This window comes from Myodes glareolus, chromosome 6, assembly GCF_982192425.1.
Source record: "Myodes glareolus chromosome 6, mMyoGla1.1, whole genome shotgun sequence".
Classification (NCBI taxonomy): Eukaryota; Metazoa; Chordata; class Mammalia; order Rodentia; family Cricetidae; genus Myodes; species Myodes glareolus.
This window is the reverse complement of record NC_142031.1, coordinates 19,436,065-19,459,127: the sequence shown is the minus strand read 5'-3', so window position 1 is coordinate 19,459,127 and position 23,063 is coordinate 19,436,065. Positions and strand designations below refer to the sequence as shown.

At 50.4% G+C, this 23,063-nt stretch overlaps 1 protein-coding gene across 8 annotated transcripts in view; it reads left to right on the top strand.

The window, feature by feature from the left end:
• The window catches only part of Stpg1 (sperm tail PG-rich repeat containing 1), a 46,393-nt gene extending 24,552 nt beyond the window's left edge, over positions 1-21,841 (top strand). For 7 of the 8 annotated variants that reach the window (XM_048443207.3, XM_048443208.3, XM_048443205.3 and 4 more), the window contains 4 exons: positions 4,945-5,056; positions 8,811-8,976; positions 15,219-15,409; positions 18,099-19,273. In XM_048443207.3, the coding sequence (XP_048299164.3) occupies positions 4,945-5,056; positions 8,811-8,976; positions 15,219-15,409; positions 18,099-18,175 (546 nt within the window). In that variant the 3' untranslated portion in view covers positions 18,176-19,273. Of the gene's footprint in view, positions 1-4,944; positions 5,057-8,810; positions 8,977-15,218; positions 15,410-18,098 lie in introns of all 8 variants that reach the window. The other variant, XM_087907022.1, reaches the window with a different exon arrangement.
• Positions 21,842-23,063: the final 1,222 nt, after the last annotated feature.

Sequence of the window (23,063 nt, the reverse complement as noted above, 5' to 3'; positions counted from 1 at the left end):
GAAGAGGGGTCACCGAGGCTAGGGCAAGAATCTGAAGGTCTGGCAACGGTAGAGGGCAGCAGGAAGCTGCAGGAAGACCACCTCTTCACTCTGCGGAGCCTGCCAGTGGTTCTCTCCTCTGTCCTAACAGCTGTGTGTCCTGTTTCAGCTGCTGGCACTATTTGTTTACTTTTTAGAATATGATAAGGAAAACCCAGCTTCTTTCTATATCTGAAAATCACCAGCGTTCTTGCTTTCCAAGACAGGGTCTTACCGTGTAGCTCCGGCTGTCTGGAACTCGCTATGTAGTCAAGGCTGGCCTTGAACTCACAGAGACCCACCTGTCTCTGCCTGCTCAGTGCTGGGAATAAAGGTGTCAGGAATTGTGTGTGTGTGTGTGTGTGTGTGTGTGTGTACGTGTGTGTGTACGTGTGTGTGTACGTGTGTGTGTACGTGTGTGTGTACGTGTGTGTGTACGTATGTGTGTACGTGTGTGTGTGCATGTGTGTACGTGTATGTGTACATGTGTGTGTGTATGTGTGTGTGTGTGTACATGTGTGTGTGTGTGTGTGTGAGCAGTAGTGCTCTAAGTAGAATGGAATAGTGGGAAAGGGTGTCTGCAGGAAGCTGTAGTTGAACTTTCTCTGGACCACCAGCTCCCAAATAATGACACAGAGACTTCTTATTAAGTTCAAAAGCTTGGCCTTAGCTTAGGCTAGTTCCCAGTTTGCCCTTTCGACTTAAACTAACCCATTTGTGTTAATCTACACTGTGCCATGGGGCTCGTACTGTGAGCCCTACTTCCCACTTCTGGCTGGTAAATCCTACCTCTCTTCTTCCCAGAGTGCCTATCTCTCTCTGGAAGTCCTGCCCATCCTCTCCTACCTGCCTATTGGCCATTCACCTGTTTGCTAAACCAGTCAAAAGGTGGCTTGGCAGGCACGGTAAAACAGTGACACATCTTCACAGTGTGCAAAACCATGATCCCGCTGCAGAAACTCTGGCTGAGATCGCCACTCTCCCATGCCCCGCATCTTGCCCATGCTCCACTAGCCTTTTCAGGACTTGGATTGTTGGTCCTGTATCGTGTGTGTGTGTGTGTGTGTGTGTGTGTGTGTGTGTGTGTGTGAATACGTGTTCACCTTCCAGACTTGGTGAAGATACTCATGGGAAGATTCTAGGTTGAGGAATGAGTCCGGCACCCGGCACACAGGTCTGCAGTAAGCAGGGAAGGGGGTGGGCCGTCCTTGGTAAGTCACGGGGTCTGTGGAGCTACCACTATTAAGTGGAATTTGTAACAACTGCTTTAGGGGGCTATGACCCACAATCCCACACAGAAGGTGTGTGCCCCAAAGGTCTTTGGTCTTAGAAACCTCAGTCTCAAGTTCCTCTTTTGAAACCCGACTTGTAAGTCATGCTTATTTGTCTACCAAGCTCCTGCCCACCATATATGACCGGGTCAGTTGACTGTGATGTGCATGGAGCAGGGGTGGCACCTGCTGGGTCAGCTCCGGACAGTAGTGACTTGATGGGGACAGCTGTGTCCTTTAGAGATCTTTAGCAGTGGCATGTAGAACTAAAAAGGAACAGGTGAAATGAACTTTTATAACGTGTCTTGTCATATATTTTGCAATATGTCCCAGTAGATCCAAAATGTCACTGTTTCGACGTCAGTCACATACTGATATAAGATTATTAACGAGATGTCTCAGGAGGCCTCTTGCCTCATTGGGAGTTTTTGGCATTTAATATGTATTTGATATTTACAACCTGTCTTAATTTTGGATCAGTCATGTTTCCAGGGCTGATTGTGGCTAGCTCAGCATTTCACTGCAGACCCCAGGGGAGTGTCTGAACTTTGTTCTCTGTGCCCTGGGGTGGTGCTGGGAGGGGTGGAACAAAACCCGAGGAGGTTCCTAGAGCACCTCTCTCAGACTGCAGTGTGGGGACTTCAGAGAGGAAGCTGTTAGGCTGAGGGAGAAAGGAGGGGTATGGTCCAAGCTTGCTCTGCCCAGGTGCATGGCATTCAGAGAGAGGCACTGGCCTCCTGGAGACAGGCTCCGCTCTGGCCTCGTGAGCACCCCTCCGTGGCCTCCATAGTTGCAGCAGTGGGTGATAGGGCTTGAGCTTTGCCTGGCTGCTTCCAGGGCTCTGTGTCATCTGAGGCAGCTGGCTGCGTCCCTGTGCTGGTCACAGGCCCTGGACACAGAAGTGTGGGATCAATGTCCATCATCAAACGAGTGATCTTTGGGCCCACACAGCTGTGACTCTGCAAATGACTGAGGTCCAGACCAATTTTTTTTCTTTTTGCCAATATATGCTTGGTGCATACGTGTGTGTGTGTGTGTGTGTGTGCGCGCGCGTGCGAGCATGTGCACCTATGTGTTCATATGTAAACATCAGGTTTCTTCCTCTGTTGCTGCCTACTGTTTTTATTATTAATTAATTTTTTTTTTTGAGAACACATCCTCACTGACTGGCTGGCCAATGAGCCTCAGGGACCCTCCTGTCCCTGCCTCCCCCAGGTGTGTGTCATGGTGCCTGACTTTATGCTGAGTGCTGGCATGTGAACTTGGGCCCTTCTATTGGCTCAGCCATCCCTCCAGCCCCATAGAGTGCGTGAGTTTTGTCCATAACTGCTTCAAGGCGACTGAACGTAGCACGCGTACATTTTGAATATGCAATTAAGCCCTGTACAAATCCAACATGCAGAGTAGAATTTCCTTGTGATTATTCTGCTCTTTGTTAAAAAAGTTTATTTTTTAAAATGATATGTGTGTGTGTGGTGGGGGCAGTGTCTTATACCTTAGTCAGGGGCCTTTGGAGGTCAGAGGCATCGATCCTGTAGCTGGAGTTACAGGCAGTAAGTAAGAAGTCAGTTATTGTGGGTGCTGGGTACCGAACTCTGATCTACAAGAGCAGTATGTGCTCTTTTTTTTTTTAAAGATTTATTTATTTATTATGTATACAACATTCCTTCCATGTATGTTTGCATGTCAGAAGAGGGCACCAGATCTCATTATAGATGGCTGTGAGCCACCATGTGGTTGCTGGGAATTGAACTCACGAGCAGTCAGTGCTCTTAACCTCTGAGCCATCCCTCCAGCCCACAGTATGTGCTCTTAACCACTGAAGCATCTCTCTGACCTGGGCCAGTTCTTTTTTAGTGAGGGTTCCCAAGGCAAATGCCATCAAGAGCCGGGTGCAGTTCCTTCAGAGTCACATTCATACACACACATACACACACGCACGCACGCACGCACATACAACATGCCCTCCATCAGTTTTGGAGTCACCCTGCACAGGGTCCGGGTGTATTTCCTCTTAGCCCCCCCAATTCTTCTCCAGGTACCCCAGTAACTCAGCTTTGTTCTGCATCTGACCTGCTGCGTATTTTCTTAGTCTACCGGCGAAATCTTCCTGTGGACTCACAGGTATACAGAGATGCCTGGTTTTCCACAGGTTTTCTGTCTGGGTAAAGAACAAAGCCAGGGAACTGTTTTGTCTGCAGGAGGCTTTCCCCCAGCCTGGAGAACAATGGTGGCGGCATCAGGCAAGGAGCCCAAAGGCCATAATCCCGTTAGCCATGCTGGGCCCTGAGCAACTTGCCCAGCCTCTGTCCAGCTTCTCTTTTGGAGTCCTGTGCTGTGGGGGCTGTTATTATCTTCCCCCGGCCTGGCGCTCTCCTGTCCAGTAATTAGCCTGCCCATCTGGTCTTTGTTCAGGAGCTCTCTGCATGCAACCCGCCGCCAGGGCCCTGGGAAGAGCCGCATTCCTCCACCTCTGTGAGCACAAAAATCAAATGCCACCTGTGTGTCTCAAGAAACCTTTTTTCTCCCCCCCCTTTTTTTTTTCAAACAAAGGAGTATCAGGGAGATTCAAGCTGCCCCAGCCCCCAGCAAATAGTTTCACCCATTCAGCAAAATTCCCAGCGCTCTGGGGCACAATTTTATTGCTTCTGTTATCTAACAAATAGGAGACTGGCTACAAACTGGCACTTCAAATATTTGTGATTCATGCATAACATCAGAATGGTCTCAGGTCCCGCGAGACCCAACTCCCCATCTCCACCCCCCACACCATTCTTAGAGTTCTGAGAGCATGGGACACTCTCATATGTATATTGCGTGGATCAGCCAAAATTCTTAACTTCTGGTCCGTCCAGAAAAGCAGAGAGAGAAGAGCGATTGCAGACTTGATCGTAATCTCGAGCGATAGGACTCGGCGCTCCCCAGATGCCGTGTGCAGCGAGCACTGTTTGCACAGAGAAGAATGCAGCCGGGGACCAGGTGGAGAGGCATGAGGACTTGTCCTGGAAAGGACAAAAATGACAGCAAAAGAAATGTAAATGAGTTGTGACCGCTCCGCACCAAACGCTCAGTAAGAACACCCCCCCCCCACACACACACACACCCAGCCGTGGGTGCAGCTGAGCTGTGGTGCACAGGACCCCAACACTGAGAAGAAACAAACAAGCAAAACCCAACTTTCTCTAGACGGTTTGTGATGGCCTCGCCTGCCCAGGGCAATGCTCTAAAACAAGCAGAGTGGGGGTCACCTGATGCCCTTTACAGTGCGAGAACTCAAGCGCAAAGCGATTAAGCCCCCTGATCAGGGCCACGCAGCCTCAGCCAGGCTGAAGAGGGGCCAGAGACCAGGGTCTTCAGGTCTCCCTCCTAGCCATTCTCCTCTGGTTTCACCTTGGTGTGTGTGCATGTGCGCATGTGTGTATTTGAGTGTGTGTGTGTGTGTGTGTGTGTGTGTGTGTGTACGTGCATGATGGTCACAGACCACTTGAACTAAGTAATAAAGTCACGTGCAGAGTCACCTTTTCAGCTCACGTCAGTTCTCCTCTCAAGAAGGACAGGTTTCAATTTGGTTCCTATTTGCCACCTGTCCAGGCTGGGTGACAGAGACAGAGAGGGGCAGGCACTGAGCACACGGGGTGTGTTTTCTCCCTCACAGGCCTCCCTCCCAGGCTGCAAAAAACGAAGCAATGTCTCTCCTCGAGTTGGGTTTCTGTCAAAAACAGAAAGAGGAGTCTTCCCTTTGACCAGATCTGGAGGGCCAGCTCCAGGTAAGCAGTGACTTGGCTCTGGGTCTCTGAGCACCATCTCCTAAAGGGAGTCTGTTGGGAAAGAGCTTGGTTTGCCCGTGTGTGTGTGTGTGTGTGTGTGTGCGCGCTCTCGTGCGTGCGTGTGTGTGTGTGTGTGTGTGTGCGCACGCACACGCGTGTGTGTGGGGTGGGTGGGTGGGATGTATGTGGATGGGTAGGATGTGTGTGTGTGTGGGATGCGGGGGGATGTGGGGAGATGTGTGTGTGTGTGTGTGTGTGTGTGTGTACGTGCTCATGTATGCAGAGAAAGTGCTGAACATAGAGGAGAGGATTAGGGACCCAGTGGCTCTGCACATGTAGCCTAAGCAGCCTTCTTGATGTGGCCTTTTGGGGTCAGGCACAGCAGCCAGGTGAGGAAGTGGCCTCTTCCTACTGACAGGGAGAGAGAGGGTGACACTAGTTCAGAGGTCACTTCACTGTCTTCCTAAATGATGAGGCAGGTCCTGGCTGCATTTCCCAGCGTTTATTCCACAGGGAGCGTTCTGCCTGCCCGTGCCCAGATTCCTGGATTTCATCACGAAAGAAAGATGCTCAAAGAGTTATAAAACTTGTCCAGTGCCGCTGGCCACTAAATAGCGTATCTAAGCTCAAAGATGCCTGACCAGACCCCTGTTTCCCTTCTGGCCCCTGGTGCCTTCTGGACCAGGATCCAGGATCACATCAGAGCTTGCCTGAATCGAACTACTGTATTCCAAAAGCTGGCCTGGAGGACATCCTAGAGGATTGATCAGTTCAGAGGGTCCAGAAGAGCGCACACAACCTGACTCCTGGCCTTTCCCAGTCAAGCCTGGAGCTTTGGTCCCAGAACCCAGAGGAGGGGCAGGGAGGCATAGGGTGTGGAGAAAATTGCAGGGCATGTCAGCTTTCAGCAAATCCAGATTAAAGCCAGAAGATCAGGCGAAGCTGAGGAACAAAACCATCACTAATTAGGAGGCTCAGCCACAAGGCACCCCCTCCCCCTCCCCCGCACCATCCCCACAAAGCCCCACCTTGTTTGTTTATACAGCAGAACAAAGCTGGCACCCTTGGGGTTTAGCCAGAGGCCCCACTACAGAGCACTGGGATAGGGCATCACAGTCAACACAGGCTCCCCAGGGCTCCTTGTGTCAAAGAACAGAATGGGGACCAAGCTGCTCCTCCAGCTCAGGATGAGTGTCCCTCTGGTTCCCATGGGGCATCCAGCTGTTCCCCGATCCCGTAGCCTCACCCTGTCTCTTCATTACTTTTCTAATAGAAAAGGAAATCCTGTTTAAAACAAAGTTACCCTTTCAGAAGACGGAAGCAGGAAGGTTGCCTTGAGTTTGGGGTCAGCCAGGGCTAAAGAGCCTGGCTCTGACTCTAAAACAAAAACGCAGACAAAACAGAGTCAAATTCATAGTGCTTTGAAAATCTGAACTCCCTTCCCTGCAGTGCCAGCTAAGCTTGTCCCGCTTATCTGGATCCACCACTTCTACTGGATTTCTTTTCCTGACTTGACTCCTCTTGACCCCCCGACCCCGGCCCTGGTTCAGTCGTGGTCACTTGTGCATGGCTGTCATGATAATATGTATAGACTTTCAAGTTTTGTGTTGCTCTTCTTTTCATGTGTGCACCTGTAATCCCAATATTTGGGAGGCTAAGGCAGGAGAATTGTTATAATATGGGTTCTGTTCTTTAGAGGGGCTGTGACTAGGAGATGACTCCATTGACAAAGTGTTTGCTGAGAACACGTTGGCTTCTACCACCAAGTGAAAAGCCAGGAGGAGTAGCCGTGGTGGTTACACAGTAGCTCCAGGAGTGAGTGGTTCCTGTCATCCCAGAGTTGGGGAGGCAGAGACAGGAGGGTCCCGGGTTTTGATAGCCAGCCAGTCTGGCCAAACCCTAGACTAGTCTCCGGGTTCAGTGAGAGACCCTGTCTCAAAACTTTAAGGAGGACTGCCAGGATAGCCTAGCAGGCAAACATGTTTGCTGTCAGGCCTGGTAACGTGGGTTCAGTCCTCGGGATCAAACGGTGGAGAACCAGCTCCCTCAAGTTGTCCTCTGACTTTCACGTGTGTGCTGTGGCACATGTGTAAATGCACACATACGTGCAATAAATAAATACATCAGAAGAATTGTAGAAGGCAGAGATTAATGGGAGAAGACACTTGGAATTAAATTCTGGTAGCCACATGCACCAGCACATACAAGTACACACATATTAACAGAGGTGCTAACAGACATGCAGATAACTGAAGGTACAAACAGAACAAAAACAACAACAACAAAAACCCAAGCCACACCCAAGTGACCTTCTGGTGTTCGAGAGTGTCACTGCCAAACTTGCTTTCCGCAATGCTCTCCTAGATGCTGAGGCTACACTCCGTGTTCACACTGAGGGGCTGTTGTGTGTCCAGCTTCCTGCCGGCAGTTATTCTGCTCCTTGACAAATGTCCCTCATTTGAGTGATGGGAAGGCTGGACCGACGTGAGCTGTGAGGACCGACATGTGTGTGAGGACTTTTGCCCAGTACTGCTGTCTCTCCTCCCAAACACCTGCAACCCCTCCCTGAGCTGTGAGAATGTCAGGGGTGAGACTGCTCACCGCTCTCCCTCCAGCCAGGCCGCTCTCTCCTCCCTGAGGCTTTGCGCATAGGTTTAGTGAATTTGACTATGGTTTCTTAAGACAGAACACGGGGCACGGGCATTCCACACAGCAGATTCTCAGTAAGAACCTGTTATGCTGGGCTGGAGAGATGGCTCAGTGGTTAAGAACACTTGCTCTCTTCCAGAGAACCCAAATTCAGTTCCCAGCCTCCACACCATGTGGCCTCCAACTGTCTGGAATTCCAACTCCAGGGGATCTGACCCCACCAAAGGACACTTACACTCATGTGCCCATGTGCAAACAAAACCACCTAAAAATAATAAAATTAAAAAAAAATTAAGAACCTATTGCTTAGGGCCTGAGGAGGTGGTCACATCAGGTAAGGGTACTTGCTATACAGGCGTAAGAATCTGAGTTCGAATCCCCATTACCTATGAAAAAGCTGGGTGTGGTCACACATGCGCCCCTAACTCCAGTGTTGTGGAGGGCAGACACAGAAGAATCTCTGAGGTTTGCTGGCCACTAGCCTGGACAGAGAAAGATCTCTGAAATAAGGCAAAAAATGACAGAAGAGGGCAGGCCATCCCTGATCTTTGCCTACATATAAATGTTTGTATAACACACACATACACATACACACACACACAAACACACACACACACACACACACACACACACACAGACATACCCTTAGCTTATTTGACATTTACAAACCATTAAGATGGTATTCAGCTATTGGAACCACCCTGTGCCCAGGAACTAGGTGTTCTTACTCTACAGAATGGGGGAGCTGTGCCAGTACAGGCTACACTGTGTTTGTGGGCATTCCTTAGGTGCCTGGTGCCTGATTGGATGGATGTCCTCTGGCTAGGTAATTCCTATCTCTGGGCTGCAGGGCCCTGGGTGTAGGTTGAAGGATGAGACCCACCTGGCCAGGTTGCTATGTGGCCCATGGGTTGAAGTGTGTCATCCAAGTGGAAGGCCTGACTTTCAGTCCACACAGGCAACCTTCCCATTGGGTCCACTAAAACCCACTGAAGTGACGTTACTGTGCCGGCTGTGTGGTACCTGTGAGAGCCGGTGGCAGGCGCTGCTTTTCACTGATCTGGGGAGAGCGTCTCATCCTATGTCAATTTTTCTCTCTGTTCAGGGCAGTACAATGTCAATGAATCGCTGGTGAAGCGCTCACCGAAGATCTTAATGTCCTGCTTCAAATCCAAAACTGGCCGTGGATTAAAACTGACATCAACAGGCCCAGGACCTGGTTACTACAACCCCAACGATCAAACCAAGATTCAGAAAAAGCCTCATATCCCGTGAGTTCTGAATTTTCTTCTGAGGTAGCTCCAGGGGATGCTCAAAGAGGCAAAAACGAGAATGCACACCAGTTAGGCGGGACTCAGTCTGGGGCCCTGTTCCCGTGTCACAAGCCATTGGAGAGCATCTGTTAGGAACATGTGCCCCACACTAGTAAAACCACCACCCTTACTTCCTGGAGGTAGGAGTTGAGCTTCCGGAAGGCTTGGGGCTTTGCTTGACTCTGCATGCTCACATCTTGCCAACAGGACTCCGGACTGGCAGGGTCTTTCTATGCTCCCCATAAAGCTGGCTTCTCCTCGGGCTACGATTGCTCTGTTTTTATAACATGGGGTTTCCCCCACGCTTGGGAGATGCAACAGCTGGGGCACACTCATTGTGGTACGCTGATGCAGAGAGCTGGATCTGCTCTTTGGCTCTGCTGTGTGGCCTTGGGCAGCATGTGCTACACTCTGTGAGCTCTCATGCCTTTATCTATAAAGCTAAGCAGGTTTAATTTTGCCTCGTAGGGTTGCTTTCAGACTTAAAAATTTGTCAGGCATACAGTAGGTGCAAATGGTGACTTCATAGTAACACAAATTTAAAAAGAAACAGAGCTGGGTCAGTTAGTTCACACTTGTAATCCTAGTACTTTGGAGGCTGAGGCAGGAGGATTGAGAATTCAAGGCCAGCCTGGGCTATGTAACCAGATCCTGCTTCATCAAAGTGGGGTTGGGAGGTGGAGAGAGACAACCGTGTCACCCCGTTAAATATATACCATTTGAGAGTTTTCATTTCTATTTTATGTGTGTGGGTGTTTTGCCTTTATATGTTTATGCACTATGTGTCTGCAGTGTCCATGGCAGCCAGAAGAGGGCGATAGGTCCTCTGGAACTGCAGCTATAAATGTTTGTGAACTGCCCTGTGGGTGCCGGGAACCTAACCCCAGCCCCCTGCAAGAACAAGTGCTCCTTGCCCCCCAACCTCCCTCCAGCCTCTTTATCTACCATTCCTAATGTTATTTTCATCGAAGAGACTCAAAGGTATTCAGGGCTTAAGAATTCCTTAACTGACTGTGGAACTTCCAGAACTAATTGTCCATGAGGTTGACCTTGTCACCTTTTGAGCCTTCACTCCTGTGGCAGCCCCCCTTGTAGGTCCAAGAAGGGTGACCACTAGGGTTGGGCTGAGTGTATGGGCACCTGAGCCCCTCCACAGTGACACGGTAGGGGTCAGGGCCACAGCTTGTCACCCAGGCATCTGGCAGGGGGCTGGAAACATTGGTCACCATCTGGCTGTCAGTCTGGGGCATGGGGGCAGGGATTCAGGAATCTGTCAAGTCAAATAGGAGGTGGAGAAGGGACGCAGGCCTTAGATGGAGGCTACCAGGTAAGTTCCTTCTGTGGTCCCATTGTGGGATTCTGCAGGATCCTTTCCAGGCTCTGGGGCAGGGGATTATCTTCCATGGAGCCTCCCCTGCCTGCCTCTTCGCTGAGTGGCGTTGAGGATTTTCTCCGCTGTGGCTCCTGCAAGGCTGAATGAAGCAGAACTTGGAAACAGTTCTTACTTTTTCCCAGCTGACGCATAAAAGCCGTGCATATTTATGGAGACCATGTGATGTTTTGATGCATTACTTAATGTTCAAACCGGGAGAAGCGTCTGTCTCAGACATCTGTCTGGCTCTTACTCATTACAGTCAGGATTACTCTGTATCCTACCGAAATAGAATACAGCTGCAATTTCGCATGGTGGCTCAAACCCACAGCCCAGATCTGGAAGCCTCAACGAGGTGGACCAACCCAGGAGTTTTCTGGAGTCACTTGTAGGGCCATTCCACACCAGAGGCTGGTGCTTGTGCCTCAGGAGACGTGGCTGAGGAACGCGTTGTGGGTGTCTTCTGCCTTCGGCTGCCCAGCTGACTCAAAGTTAGGAGGATTTGTTGACTTGCAGGTTGTCTTAAGATGTGAAGCGAGCGTTCACCAGGGTTTCAGTTCTCAAGTTTCTCAGTACCGGTCCTGGGTGTGACTCAGCGAGGCAGGGCAGAATGGGGTCCTCCCGATGCCACCTGCTGCCAGGTGGAGGAACACCCAGAGACTCCTTTCTGACCACTTCCTGGAGTCCCTAAGTCATTGGCTTTGCATAGCATGCCGTCCTGTCAAGGGTAGCCCGAGAATCAAGCCCCTTGGCCCAGCTCCAATTCAGTAATTATGCTGGGCCAATTATGCTGGGCCCACCTAAAGTTCCCGGGGATTGTCAGTTCGCTGTGGGATGCATCTTCCCAGGCGGCTCATCTGTCACTGCCCCTGCCCTGAAGAGCAGACAGATACTGCATTCCACCCCAGAGGCAGTCGGTTGCCCTTTAATGTGGAGGGGAATTGTGAGAAATTGCCCCTATATCCCTCCCAAACCTGGGAATCCCTCAGGCAGAGAACCTGTGCCTGGGAGTGTCCCAGGGGTCTTGAGGCCTCCCACAAGTGACCTGCCGAGACCTCGAGGGCATCCATTATCTCGGAGCCACAAAGGGTTTCCTCGGAAGCTGAGGTGTGCTTCATCCCTGCTGTGGCTGCTGGGGGAGCTGGATCCATGTTGTCATTCATTACTAAGCCACCAAACCCAGACTGGTCACACTACATTGCCGGTCACACACATCCTGAGTGTGACCACTGGACGTCTGTGATTTCCCAGTTGCCTCACACCACCAGAAACCAGCCCTGGGTAAGGGGAAGTTTGATGTCTTGACTCCATCACCTTCCTTGCATGCTGTTCCCCCTCCCCCACACAACACAGACTTTGGGACACAGGAAAAGAGATGATAATAGCGGTTACCTTCAGCCCTCCCCCAACCATCCCTCCATTATTTCTAGGTGGTTCTCTCGTTTCTCACCATCCTCTTCCCCATTTCTCCACAGACCCTGAAAATGTGAAGTTAAGAGGGAGCTCTGATTGTAGCCTTTCAGACACACTTTCCCTCCCAGAAAGACCTAGAACAGCCCTGCTCCCGACCCGGTGCCATTGCCCACACTGTTCCTTCTGCAGGAAGGAACACACACACACACACACACACACACACACACACTCATGCCAACTGTGCGTTCTACTTGCCTCACCCTTCAAGGGTGGTGACCTTGTCTTACTCAGTCAGCTTTGAGGTCCCTAGCCCCTTGCTGATCTGCAGAGAAGGGGGAGGGGCACAGAAGGTGGTGGAGCTCAGATACCACAGAAGGGCTGAGGCTGGCTGCTCTCTCTCCCATGTCCACCCCTGTGTGCCCTTCCCTACTCTCCCTACCTCAAGGTTCCCTGCTGACCTCTTCCAGGGCACAGGTTTGGACCCCTAATGAGAATCATTGCTGCCCTCCTGTTTTCATAAGAGGGCGTCACAGGATAGCCCAGGCTGCCTGGGCACTCTGCATATAGTCCATGCTCGCCTCAGATTTGTGCCAATCCTCCTGCCTCAGCTCCCCAGGTGCTGGGATTGCAGACATGTGCCTTCATTTGTGCTCAGAACTTTTAAATTATTTTTAAAAGTTATTTATTTATTTATTGTTTATTTAGTTTTGTTTTGTTTTTTCAAGACAGGATTGCTCTGTGTAACAGTCCTGGCTGTCCTGGAACTAGCTCTTGTAGACCAGGCTGGCCTCGAACTCACAGAGATCCACCTGCTTTTGCCTTCCGTGTGCTGGGATTAAAGGTGTGTGCCACTGCCTGGCTGTGCTCAGGATTTAAAACTCCCCTTTTAACAGACTTCCTGTTAGGCACAGGAGCGAAACCTAGTTACTCCTAGCGTATGATCTGGGGTGGTCAGATTTCCTGAAGACACATAGCCAGTGAGCAGGGAAGGGGACATTTAAGCCACAGCTGCACTCTCCACTGTCACCGTTCAGATGGCACTAGCTGTGGACTACCCAGCCCTCAAGATCTGTGTCTTAGTCCGCAGCCTGGACTCCTCAAAGTGCTTGACCAGAGCTGCAGGTAAAACTGGCATTCACTGGAGACCCTAGCATTCTGCTGAGGAGCTGGGGCATCCCTAGTGCTGTGATAGGAGACAGGAAGAGGCTGCTCCAACCAAATGTGCAAGTGTGTGATGTGGCCCAGCCTGCATCTGCCTCCAGCAGCTGCCCCTGCTTGGGCAAGCAGACACCTCATGGTCTTCCCAGGAAAGAATGTGGGACTCTTGGGCTTGGGAGTGACCCAGACCAGTGAATGACTTCATCTGATAGTTGGCTCATTCCAGTTGTGACTTCTAGGAGTCATGTCTATCTCAAAATGTAGCCAGTCAGGGTGTCTTGGGGAGGGAGTTAGAGCCAGAATAGGAACGAGGTAGCATTTATTTATGAGGAGAAAGGTTCCTGACCACACCCTAGAGCCAAGTCCTCCATACGGAGTAGAGGGTTACATTCTACCTTTTTCCTGTGGGTACCTTTGTTCGGATATAAACACCCAGGCCAGCTGTTGCATGGTTCGAGCCTCTAGCAGAGAGAAGCGGCTTTCCAGGGCCTCGCCAGCTGCAGGCCGATCCCCACACGCCAGAGTGGCCCTGGTGTGAGCACTGAATAGGCACTGGCTCTGTGGGAGCCGCTCCACAGACCTTCTCTGCTGTTTTTGGTTTGTTCTCATAGCTCCCCTACAAAATGTAAGGGTTCTCACTCCCTGCTCCAGGGTCTTTGTCTGAGACCCCAGCAGACAGCCAGTGGCGTGACTAGAATTCATACTCGATGTAGGAGTCTCTAAAATGCAGACACCTTTGTCATGGTGTGATGTGGGATGTCCTTCTGTATGTGTGTTGCTTTTATTGGTTGATGAATTGTTTCGGACAATGGCTTAGCAGAGTAAAGTCAAGCGAGAGATCTGAATATATATATATATATATATATATATATATATATATATATATATAAAGAGTAGGTGGAGTCAAGGCAGACCCCATGTAGCTGCCAAAGGAGAAAGACACTGGAACCTTACCGATAGGTCACAGCCTCGTGGAGATACACAGATTAATAGAAATGGGTAATTTAAGATGCAAGAAGTAGCTATAAATATGCTTGAGCTATTGGCCAAACAGTGTTGTAATTAATGTAGTTTTGCTTGACTATTCGCATCTGGGCGGTCGGGAAAAGAAAGAGCAGTCTCTGCTGACAATAGACCGTCTCCACATTGCTGGTACTAAGAGAACTTAGAACCACAGGTCTGCAATGGTCTCTCTGGACACGGGCTCCTTTAGCAAATAAGGAGGTTGACTAGACATCTCTAGGTGTTCTGGCTCTATGGAGTTAAGAAGGTAAAGGCCCAAGGTCAGCAGGGTCATGGGAGCCAGGACTTCCCCACTGCTTTTAGGCACAGTGTCCATTCCTGAATGTTCTCGGCTCTGAAAACCTCACTCCCCTTTCCATGAAAGGATCCAGAAGAAACTTTAGGTGGGAGGTGGCCCTTTCCCTGCACAGTGGTTTGACTCCCCAGATGGCTGGGACACCCAGTAACTATCCTTACTATGGGCTGAGGGGAAGGGACAGTTCTCAAAAGTCCTCTCATCTAACTCCCCGACTCACACATGGGTAAACTGTGTTCCAGGATTGTGAAGTAGGCTTGGCCCAACTTAAGTGTTTCTTTAGTGACTTAATGGCAAAGATGCCATACAAAATAGACTCCCTTTCTGGAGGGAAAGATGTCTGTCTGAAACAGTTGCAATATAAGCAGTGAGTGTCCTTATAAGTTCTAGATTCCAGACCAGTGCTTTTCCATCCCTGCCTCCAGCCTTAAGGGCAAGCTAGCAGGGTTCTGGGATGTCAACAGAAATCTGTCAGTTGTGGGACAACAAATACCTGGAAAGCAGAAGAAGGTTTCCTTTTCCCTGGCCATGCAGACATCACAAGTGGCTCATCCAGGCCTCTTTCATCCAGGCTTCAGTTCTTAGAGCTCCAGCCAGACTCTACCAATCGATCACAGTCAGCACATACGATCAGTACAACCTGCTTTTCCCAATGAGCTCAGCAACAGACATCTCTAACAGAAAAGTGTCTGTGCTCTCACTGCCCCAAGGACTTTGTGTTAGATACCAGCACCTCATTTCAACTCTGATAAGCCTGTGAGGTTTGGTTGCCATTGTACAACTGAGGCCTAGAGGCCCTGGACTTACAGGCAACTGGACTAGGATAGATACTGGTCAGGGCGAGCCTCAGGACCCCAGGCATGGCCTGTGCTTTAGACTCTGCCATTTCCCCCATGAGGCTGCTGTGGTGACGTCTTTGCATTTTTGTCTTTTCCAAAGGAAAGGTGCGCTCCTGAACTTTTCTGCCCACCCTCTGCCTCTGCCCCCAAAGCCACCTCTGCCCGGGCCTGGTCAGTATGAGATCGTGGACTACGAGGGACCCCCTAAGCATTTCATCTCCAGTGCATCGTTTGTGTCCAATACCAGCCGGTGGCCAGTGCTGTCATCCAGACCAAGCCTACCTGGCCCAGGTCAGAGAACTGTGAGCCCAAATCTTCCGCAGCAGCTTTTCATTCCGAGGCCATCAAATTCCACCATTTTATGTGCTGTTTGCTAAGCAGGTTACAAGGGTGAGGTGGACTTAGCAGGTTATCAGCTCACAATTTCAGGGCACTAAAATATTTGTTTCTGCATGTAAAGAGGGCTTGCTTTGGATTTGAAACCAAGGCTGGGAGGTCCAAGAGGCCAGAGGCTCTGAGTAGTAGTGACTGCACTGGCTGGAATGTGTACCTTACAAACCTCATCTCCACTTCTCCCCTCCCCTCCACTCTTCTCTTTTCTCCTCCCTCTTCTTACCTTGTGTGTGTATGTGTGAGCATGTGTGTATGTGTATGCATGTGTGTGCATGTGGTGTAGATATGTGTGTGTGTGTGTATTGTGTGTATGTATATGTATGTGTGTGCATGTGTGTATGTGTATGTATGTGTGTATGTGTGTGTATGTATATGGATGTGTGTCCATGTGCCCACACTCTCATTCCATGCTGTGTGTGGCTGTAAGAGGATAACTGGTGGATCCTGGGGTCTGAACTCAGGCTGGCAGGCCTGGCAGCGAGTGCTTTAAGCCACCGAGTCATCTCAGCACCTCTGTTTGATTTTTGGAGACGCGGTCTCTCCCTGAACCTAAAGCTCACTGATTCTGCTAGGCAGCTGGCCAGTGAACCTCGGGATCTGCCTGTCATCGGGCCACCGGTGTTAGGGTTACAGGTGCATGTCCTCACCCTGGCTTTACCCTTGGTCTCCGGGGAGCTAAAGTCAGGTCCTCATGCTTGTGTGACTGGCACTTTACTGCCCATTGTTCCAGCCCCAGAGATTGTTCTAGAAGGAAAGAGCCATAGCATTTGTAAGAGTCTCATAAAAATTCTTATTCGTAAAGATATTTAAACCTCTAGTCTAGATTTGCCAAGGAATCTTAAGCCTCTAGTCTAGACTGGCTAAGGTCTGAAGGGCAAGCTGCTTACTGCTAGGGGCATTTGCGATAGGGCCCAGTCTCCAGGTGGGGCGCCTTGTTTGTAATGGATACCAGAGGGAGTGGTTCTCTGTAGCCACTTAGCTCCTCCCTCCTGACCCAGACCAAGGAATTGCTCTTTGCATCTAGATCTCCCTGCGAGTTAGCATCCTGAGGCCCCCCCTCCACCATGCTGGTGCTCCCTCCACAGTGATGGGTGGTCTCTGTGCTTCCCCACGCCTCTGCAGCTCTCTAAGGCTCCCTGGCCTATCTCTGACAATGGCAGGAGCTGGTGGCCTGTGCCGTACGCACAGGGACTGGAAAGCAGAACTGACAGGTAGCCACCTTGTCTTTCATGCTCAGTCATTAAACAAGCACTGTTGACACTCCCATTCTGGGTAGCCCTGAGGTGACTGAGGGCCGCCAGAGGCATCAGTCTGGCAGGAGAGAGCCTCTCCTTGCTCTTTCACCCATGGGCAAGGAAGTGGTAGGGGACCCTGGGGAGGGAGGCCTGGCTCCCAGCTTTGGTTTTTCAGATGGACGACAATCAGGTCAGTGAGCCTGTGGTCTTATTCTGGAGGGCACCTGACCAGCGCTGGAGAACAGTGTCTATCACTGCTTGAGCTTTGGAGGCCTGGGGACAGAGGGGCTCCAGTCTGGCTGTTTGGTTGAGTCCTCTGGGAATGGCGTCTTGAGTATGATGTACACGGGGGTTTCTGAAGCATGGGCCCCAGGGTAGTGCTCCAACAGGCCATTCCTATTGCTGTGGTCCCCTCCATCAAGATGATCCTGCGGGTATGCTGGGAGGACGCACATGCACACATCCGTCTTGGTGCCTCCAGCAGGCAGAAGTTTTCCTGAACCCATGGGCTCCTCTCCATAGTTTCCTGAGAGGACATGGGAGGGATGCCGGGACTGTGGCTCCCAAGTCTTGTTTGCTAGAGAAATATGTCTTGCGATGGCCGTGACTTTCAGTTTCCTGGCAATTTTCCCTCTCTTCTTTAAGAATACTCTTTTTACTTGAAATGGTCATTTCATAGTTTCTAGAAAGCGGTATTGTAAAGTTGGTTCTGTTATAGAAGCTATAAAGAGTCAAAGACGGTCAGAGGGCAGCCTCGGCCAGTAGAGCCATGCAACAGGGCTGGGAAGGCGGCCCCGTGGGTCAGGTGCTTGTTGGGCAAGCATGAGGGCCAGGCTGGGATCCCCAGCACCCATGCAAAAGCTAGAACTGCTAGTGTAGCCTATGACCCAGGACGGAGACGGGGGAGCCGAAGGTTTGGTGGGAGACCTTAACTCGAAATAAAAGTGGAGCTGGGTGGTGGTGGCACATCCTATAAACCTAGCACTCGGGAGGCAGAGGCTGGTGGCTCTCTGTGAGTTCAAGTCCAGCCTGGTCTACAAGAGCTAGTTCCAGGGCAGGCTCCAAAGCTACACAGAGAAACCCTGTTTTGAAAAACAAAAAACAAACAAACAAACAAACAAACAAAAAACTAAAAAAGGGGGGGGGAGTGGGTGACCTCTGCCTCTACCCTTAAAAAAAAAGAGCCATGTACCATGAGGTCAGTTGCAGATGCTTCCTCTCCTTGTAGGAAGAGGGGTGTGTAGGCTGAGGGGCAGGAGCAGAGCTCCCTCACCCTTCCCAGCTCTGAGACTAGGCCTGGGCCCTGCAGCCACGCCTCTCTATTTTGATGTCTTTTCTTTCTTTCTCTTCAGCCACATACAAGCCAGAGATCCCAGGGAAGCAATCCTTCCTCTACAATGAGGACAACAAATGGATCCCAGCGATATAGCGATGCCACAGCAGCTCAGGGAGAGGCTCATGCAGCCGGGCCCCGGATCCTGCTCCCCAGGACACCCATCAGCAGAACACACCTTTCCTCCATCACCCAGCCCAGGGTCACATACTGTCTGGAGCTGCCTTCTGGAGACTGGCCACCCCAGCCCCTCCCATGCTTTCCTGAGCAGAAAGGAAGTGAGGCAGAGCTCTATGACTACCTCCACGTCAGCCTCCAAGCTGGTTTGGGGGACTCCCCTCCCCAGAGTTAAGGGATCTTGAAGCACGGACGCTGATATGGAGCCTTGGCCTGCTGCCAAGACAGCCTGTGGTGAAGTCCTTGCTTAGAAACCAATCAACCAGGGCTCTGAGGCCTGGTCCGTGAGCCCTGACCTCCAGCTGTCTTTGACTTCAGGGAGGCAGGAGGCTCAGAGGGGCCTGCGATTGGAGCACAAGGATGTTCCCTGGGAACCCCTGCCCTCTGCTGTGTCTTGTTATTGCACAACAAGAACATGGAATCCAGTCATGAGTCATCACCCATGAACTCGCAGATTCTTTACTTCATCAGCAGATGAGACAGGATTGAGCTGGAGCTAGAGGCCTGGAACCATGGTCCCCAGGGAAGGGAGGACCTCTGCGTCCCTTGTCTTCAACCTTGCCTCTGCCTGGCCTGGTCTCTGTCGCCTTCACGACTTCCCACTTCTGAGAAAGTTTTCTGAGAAAGCATCAATTTCTGAGTTGGACGGTGTCTCTCACAGATCATGGCTTGCCTGCAATGGCTAGAGGGAGAGCTGACCAAGAACCAAGATGAAATGAAACTGGTCATACATCTTCTCCTTTCCCTGGGTGTCGCTAATGTCTGCCACTTTTCTAGATGGGGTCCTCTTGGGCTCCCTTCCCTCCTCCAGCCCCGATCCCCTTCCATGATGCCTGGACCTGTCGCTTCCCAAGGCCCCTTCCTTGAAGTTCTCTGGAAACTGTACATCCTGGGCCTCCCATATGGACTGGCTTCTTGATTGGGTTTTCTCCTGAGGGAGGGGCGGGGCGTGAGGATGAGGGAGGGAAGGGATGAAGAAACATTTTCAATTAAATGAAATTCTTGCTTCTCACAGAAGCTGAGCTCTTTGTGGGGCTTGGGAGCGATGAGGTAGCCTGGTTATACCCAGAAAACAGGAGGCTTCTGGTCATACTGATCCTGGGGACTGGCTGGGCTGGAGTCCCCAGGTCCTGGGTCATTGAGCAGAGGCTGGCAATGTACCGGGAAGTTACATCAGGCCTCTTCAATCATCATGGCGCTTCAGCTTGTGATGCTTGTCTCTCGGAGTAGACCCGGAAGCAGGCCTCTCCGAGGCGGTGAGGAGGCGGTGCCAGAAAGGGCAGGTGAGAAGGGATGTTATTACTTTGGGACACTTTAAGAACTAACCACGCCCACCCCAGCCACTTTAGACCTCCCCTGCAGCCATCTTCTCTCTGGTGTGTGTGTGTGTGTGTGTGTGTGTGTGTGTGTGTGTGCGTGTGCGTGTGTGTGTGTCTTTGTTCTCTCTGTGTTTGTTTATGTTTTCCTTTCTTTAATAAATGTCTAGCTTTATGTATAGCCTTATGTCCATTTACTCTGCCGTCCGCTGCATCCAGCCGCCTGACTCTGCCGCTCGCCTGGGGACCCTGCACTGCTTTGGCGGTGGCAGCCTCTGTCTGGCTCGCATGCCGCCCGGGACATCCCATCATGGTATTATTTTTAAAAAAGAACAATATTGGTGCCGGGACTGGAAAGATTCACCCGCCAAGGGCCAGGGTTCCAGTTTTACCTTTCGTCCGGGACTCTGACCACCAACTTCTGGGATTGAATCGGACCGAGGGCCTTCCTCAACACCGCCAACTGCCTGGACTCCTTCCTACAAACAACACCGGCTTCTAATTGTAAATTTCCTCACTCCAGCCAGCTTATCTGAGCCTTTTTAACCCGGGATTGACTGGTCCTCCTGGTGTTTCTGGGCTCAGGGAGGGGTACTTCTCTGCCCCGTCGCTGGCGTCCATTACGGCTTGGATCCTGTTAAGCCCGTGCATTCCCTCATCTGGAGGCCCGGAGCTTCCAGTCTCCTTCTTCCTCTTTATTTCTGTCTTTTCTTCCTTCCTACCTTTCTCGCGGACGTAATTGGCTGATCCGGTTCGGCCTTTAGCATCCCACATGGGCACTCGGACGCCTGGGCACATGGTTTTGGATGTTCGCTTGCATCTCACCTAAATGGGGAGCCATTCCCAATAGGCTCGAGATGCCACGGTTTTTGAGGGATTTTCACGGTCTTAACCTGGAAAAGCAAGTCGTACCAGCCTATGCGGGTTTTTCACGATTCAACAACCAGGCGGCCCCCGGCTTTTAAAATTCCCGCAGCTTTCCATTCAAGCCACAACACGTGACCGCCACCATGTTCATTGGGGTCAGATGACTTTATCAATAGATTCACTGAGAGCCAGATCATGCGACCAAGCTTTCTCATTCTTATGTATGTCCTGCCTTTCCTCTCCCCCTCTTCGGTGTTCTCATTAACTCTGATTACAGGTGTTTTGCATAGTGACGTGCTTTCTGAGAGGGCCCATCAGAAACATACACTTTGCCTAATTCCTGTTTTCTATGTATAATGATTGTTCATTTCATCTCTTTTCAGACTACAAAATCATAAACTGGTATGTACTTTTAAGCTGTTTTCTACCATTGTCAGTTCTGCCACTAATCTTAATGTTACAAACAGTTTTTTTTCTTTCTGTCTGTCTTTTTACAAATGTGGATCTTACCTATTAAGAGTCAATACAGTCAAACTCAAACCCAATCTTCCAGACAGATTCTATACTGCAGCTATACCTAATAATCAGCCCTCAACTGCTCAGAGATCTGGGAAATGAGATATTTAAATGTTTAATTATTTAAAAAACTTTTCATAACAAAAAGAGACAGGTTGGCTCCTAGCAAGCACTCTGTTTCCTCCGAGAAGACAGAAGACCAACATTCATCTGCAGTTTGCTTCGACTGCCAAGTGCTGACCATTGGGCAAAAACTGCCTATCACCTAAACTGGAGACCTCCAAACGTGGACAGGATCCAGAATCGACAGTCTAGCTGCCCAGGGTCAAGGTAGGCCTGTCTTCCTAAAGATTTCCTAGTCCACAGGGTCTTTAAAAGCCTGACTGGCTCTGCGCTAAACAACAAAGGTCAAATGCAACCTTCAGCGACCAGGGAGGACCAAAGAGTAGCTCTAGATGCCAACCAAGTAAGTTCTCTGTCATTTTTTAATCAGTAACTCAAGTAAAATCTTATCCTTCTCAAAGATCTCTGACAGTCTGATAGCTAAGAGGTTTTGCCAGCTTGTCTCACCAAATAAAAATATTTTTCATTATAATTTCTTTTTTTATAAACCCAAGGAGTTCTTAATACAATATATATATGTCTAAAACTTCTGTTTTTCTTATAAGTTCCAGGGAGCCAAATTAAAAAACCCACCGTAAACAGGTCAGATACAAACCTCTCAATTCCCTGGTCCTAAAATTTTTTTCTCAATTTAACTTTGTCCTCTGTTCTGCCAACACCCTAACCAGGTACAAGGGACATTTCCATGCCACAGACACCTGTCCTGTCAGAAGCAGAGACCAACTCCAACACCCAGCTTCTCTCGGATCTCCCTCACCCCCCCCCAAAGACGACGCCCACAAATCAGCTGGAAGCAGTCTTGAGAATTCGCCCCCCCCCCAATTCCTTCAACCTGTAATGTCTAACCTTCTACTTTTTATTATAAAAAGGATCCGGGAATGTTATTACTTTGGGACACTTTAAGAACTAACCACGCCCACCCCAGCCACTTTGGACCTCCCCCGCAGCCATCTTTTCTCTGGTGTGTGTGTGTGTGTGTGTGTATGTGTGCGTGTGTGTGTGTCTTTGTTCTCTCTATGTTTGTTTATGTTTTCCTTTCTTTAAGTAATAAATGTCTAGCTTTATGTATAGCCTTATGTCCATTTACTCTGCCGTCCACTGCATCCAGCCGCCTGACTCTGCTGCTCGCCCGGGGACCCTGCACTGCTTTGGCAGCAGCAGCCTCTGTCTGGCTCGCATGCCGCCTGGGACATCCCATCATGGTATTATTTTTTAAAAAGAACAGTAAGGGAGGGGCTCACCATACCTTCCAGAAGTCACTGTTGGCACTGGGCCTGTGCTGAGGCCCTGAGCTCTGATGGTCTGCATACTGGCCCTCCGACACTCTGAAGATGTCCCAGGCTGCTCCCAGTTCTGTCTCAGCCTCGAGGTGGATGTTAGTCTACCTGGAAGCAGACACAGGTCCCATACCAGGGTCACCCCAGCTTGAATCTCAAAAGCTCTGATTCAATTGAATTGGTGCCTGGAATCAGTTCCCTTTCTCGTTGCTTGAGCAGAGTATCTGACAGAAGGAAGAGAATCTCAGCTCGGTGTGAGCACGTAGTCCATCATGGTGGGGACAGGGTGGTGGTCAGGACAGCTCAGGATGGCGTAGCAGGAGTGAGCATGAGATGGCTGGTCACTCTATTCACAGAAAGAGAGAGAGAGGCCAAAGCTGGCACTCGGAGGCTTGTTGCCTGCACTTTTCTGTGAATACCCAGACCTCGGAACAGGCGCGCGCTTTCCCGAACCAAGCCCACGAGAATGGATTAATATCCTAAGGGTTGAAGCACACAGACATAAAGAGACCTGCTCATTCACCAAAGAGTAAATGGCAACTTTATTAAACTCAAGTCGGGTATATATACTAGAGGGCAAGGGGGCAAAAGGGCAAAGCCCCCTCCCATCAGGAGCAGAGGAAGAGGATGACAGGTGCCCAGCGCCCAAGGCCAGAAGCAGCTGCAGGAGACAGGCGTGGCAGGCGTATAGGGACCACGGCTGGAAAC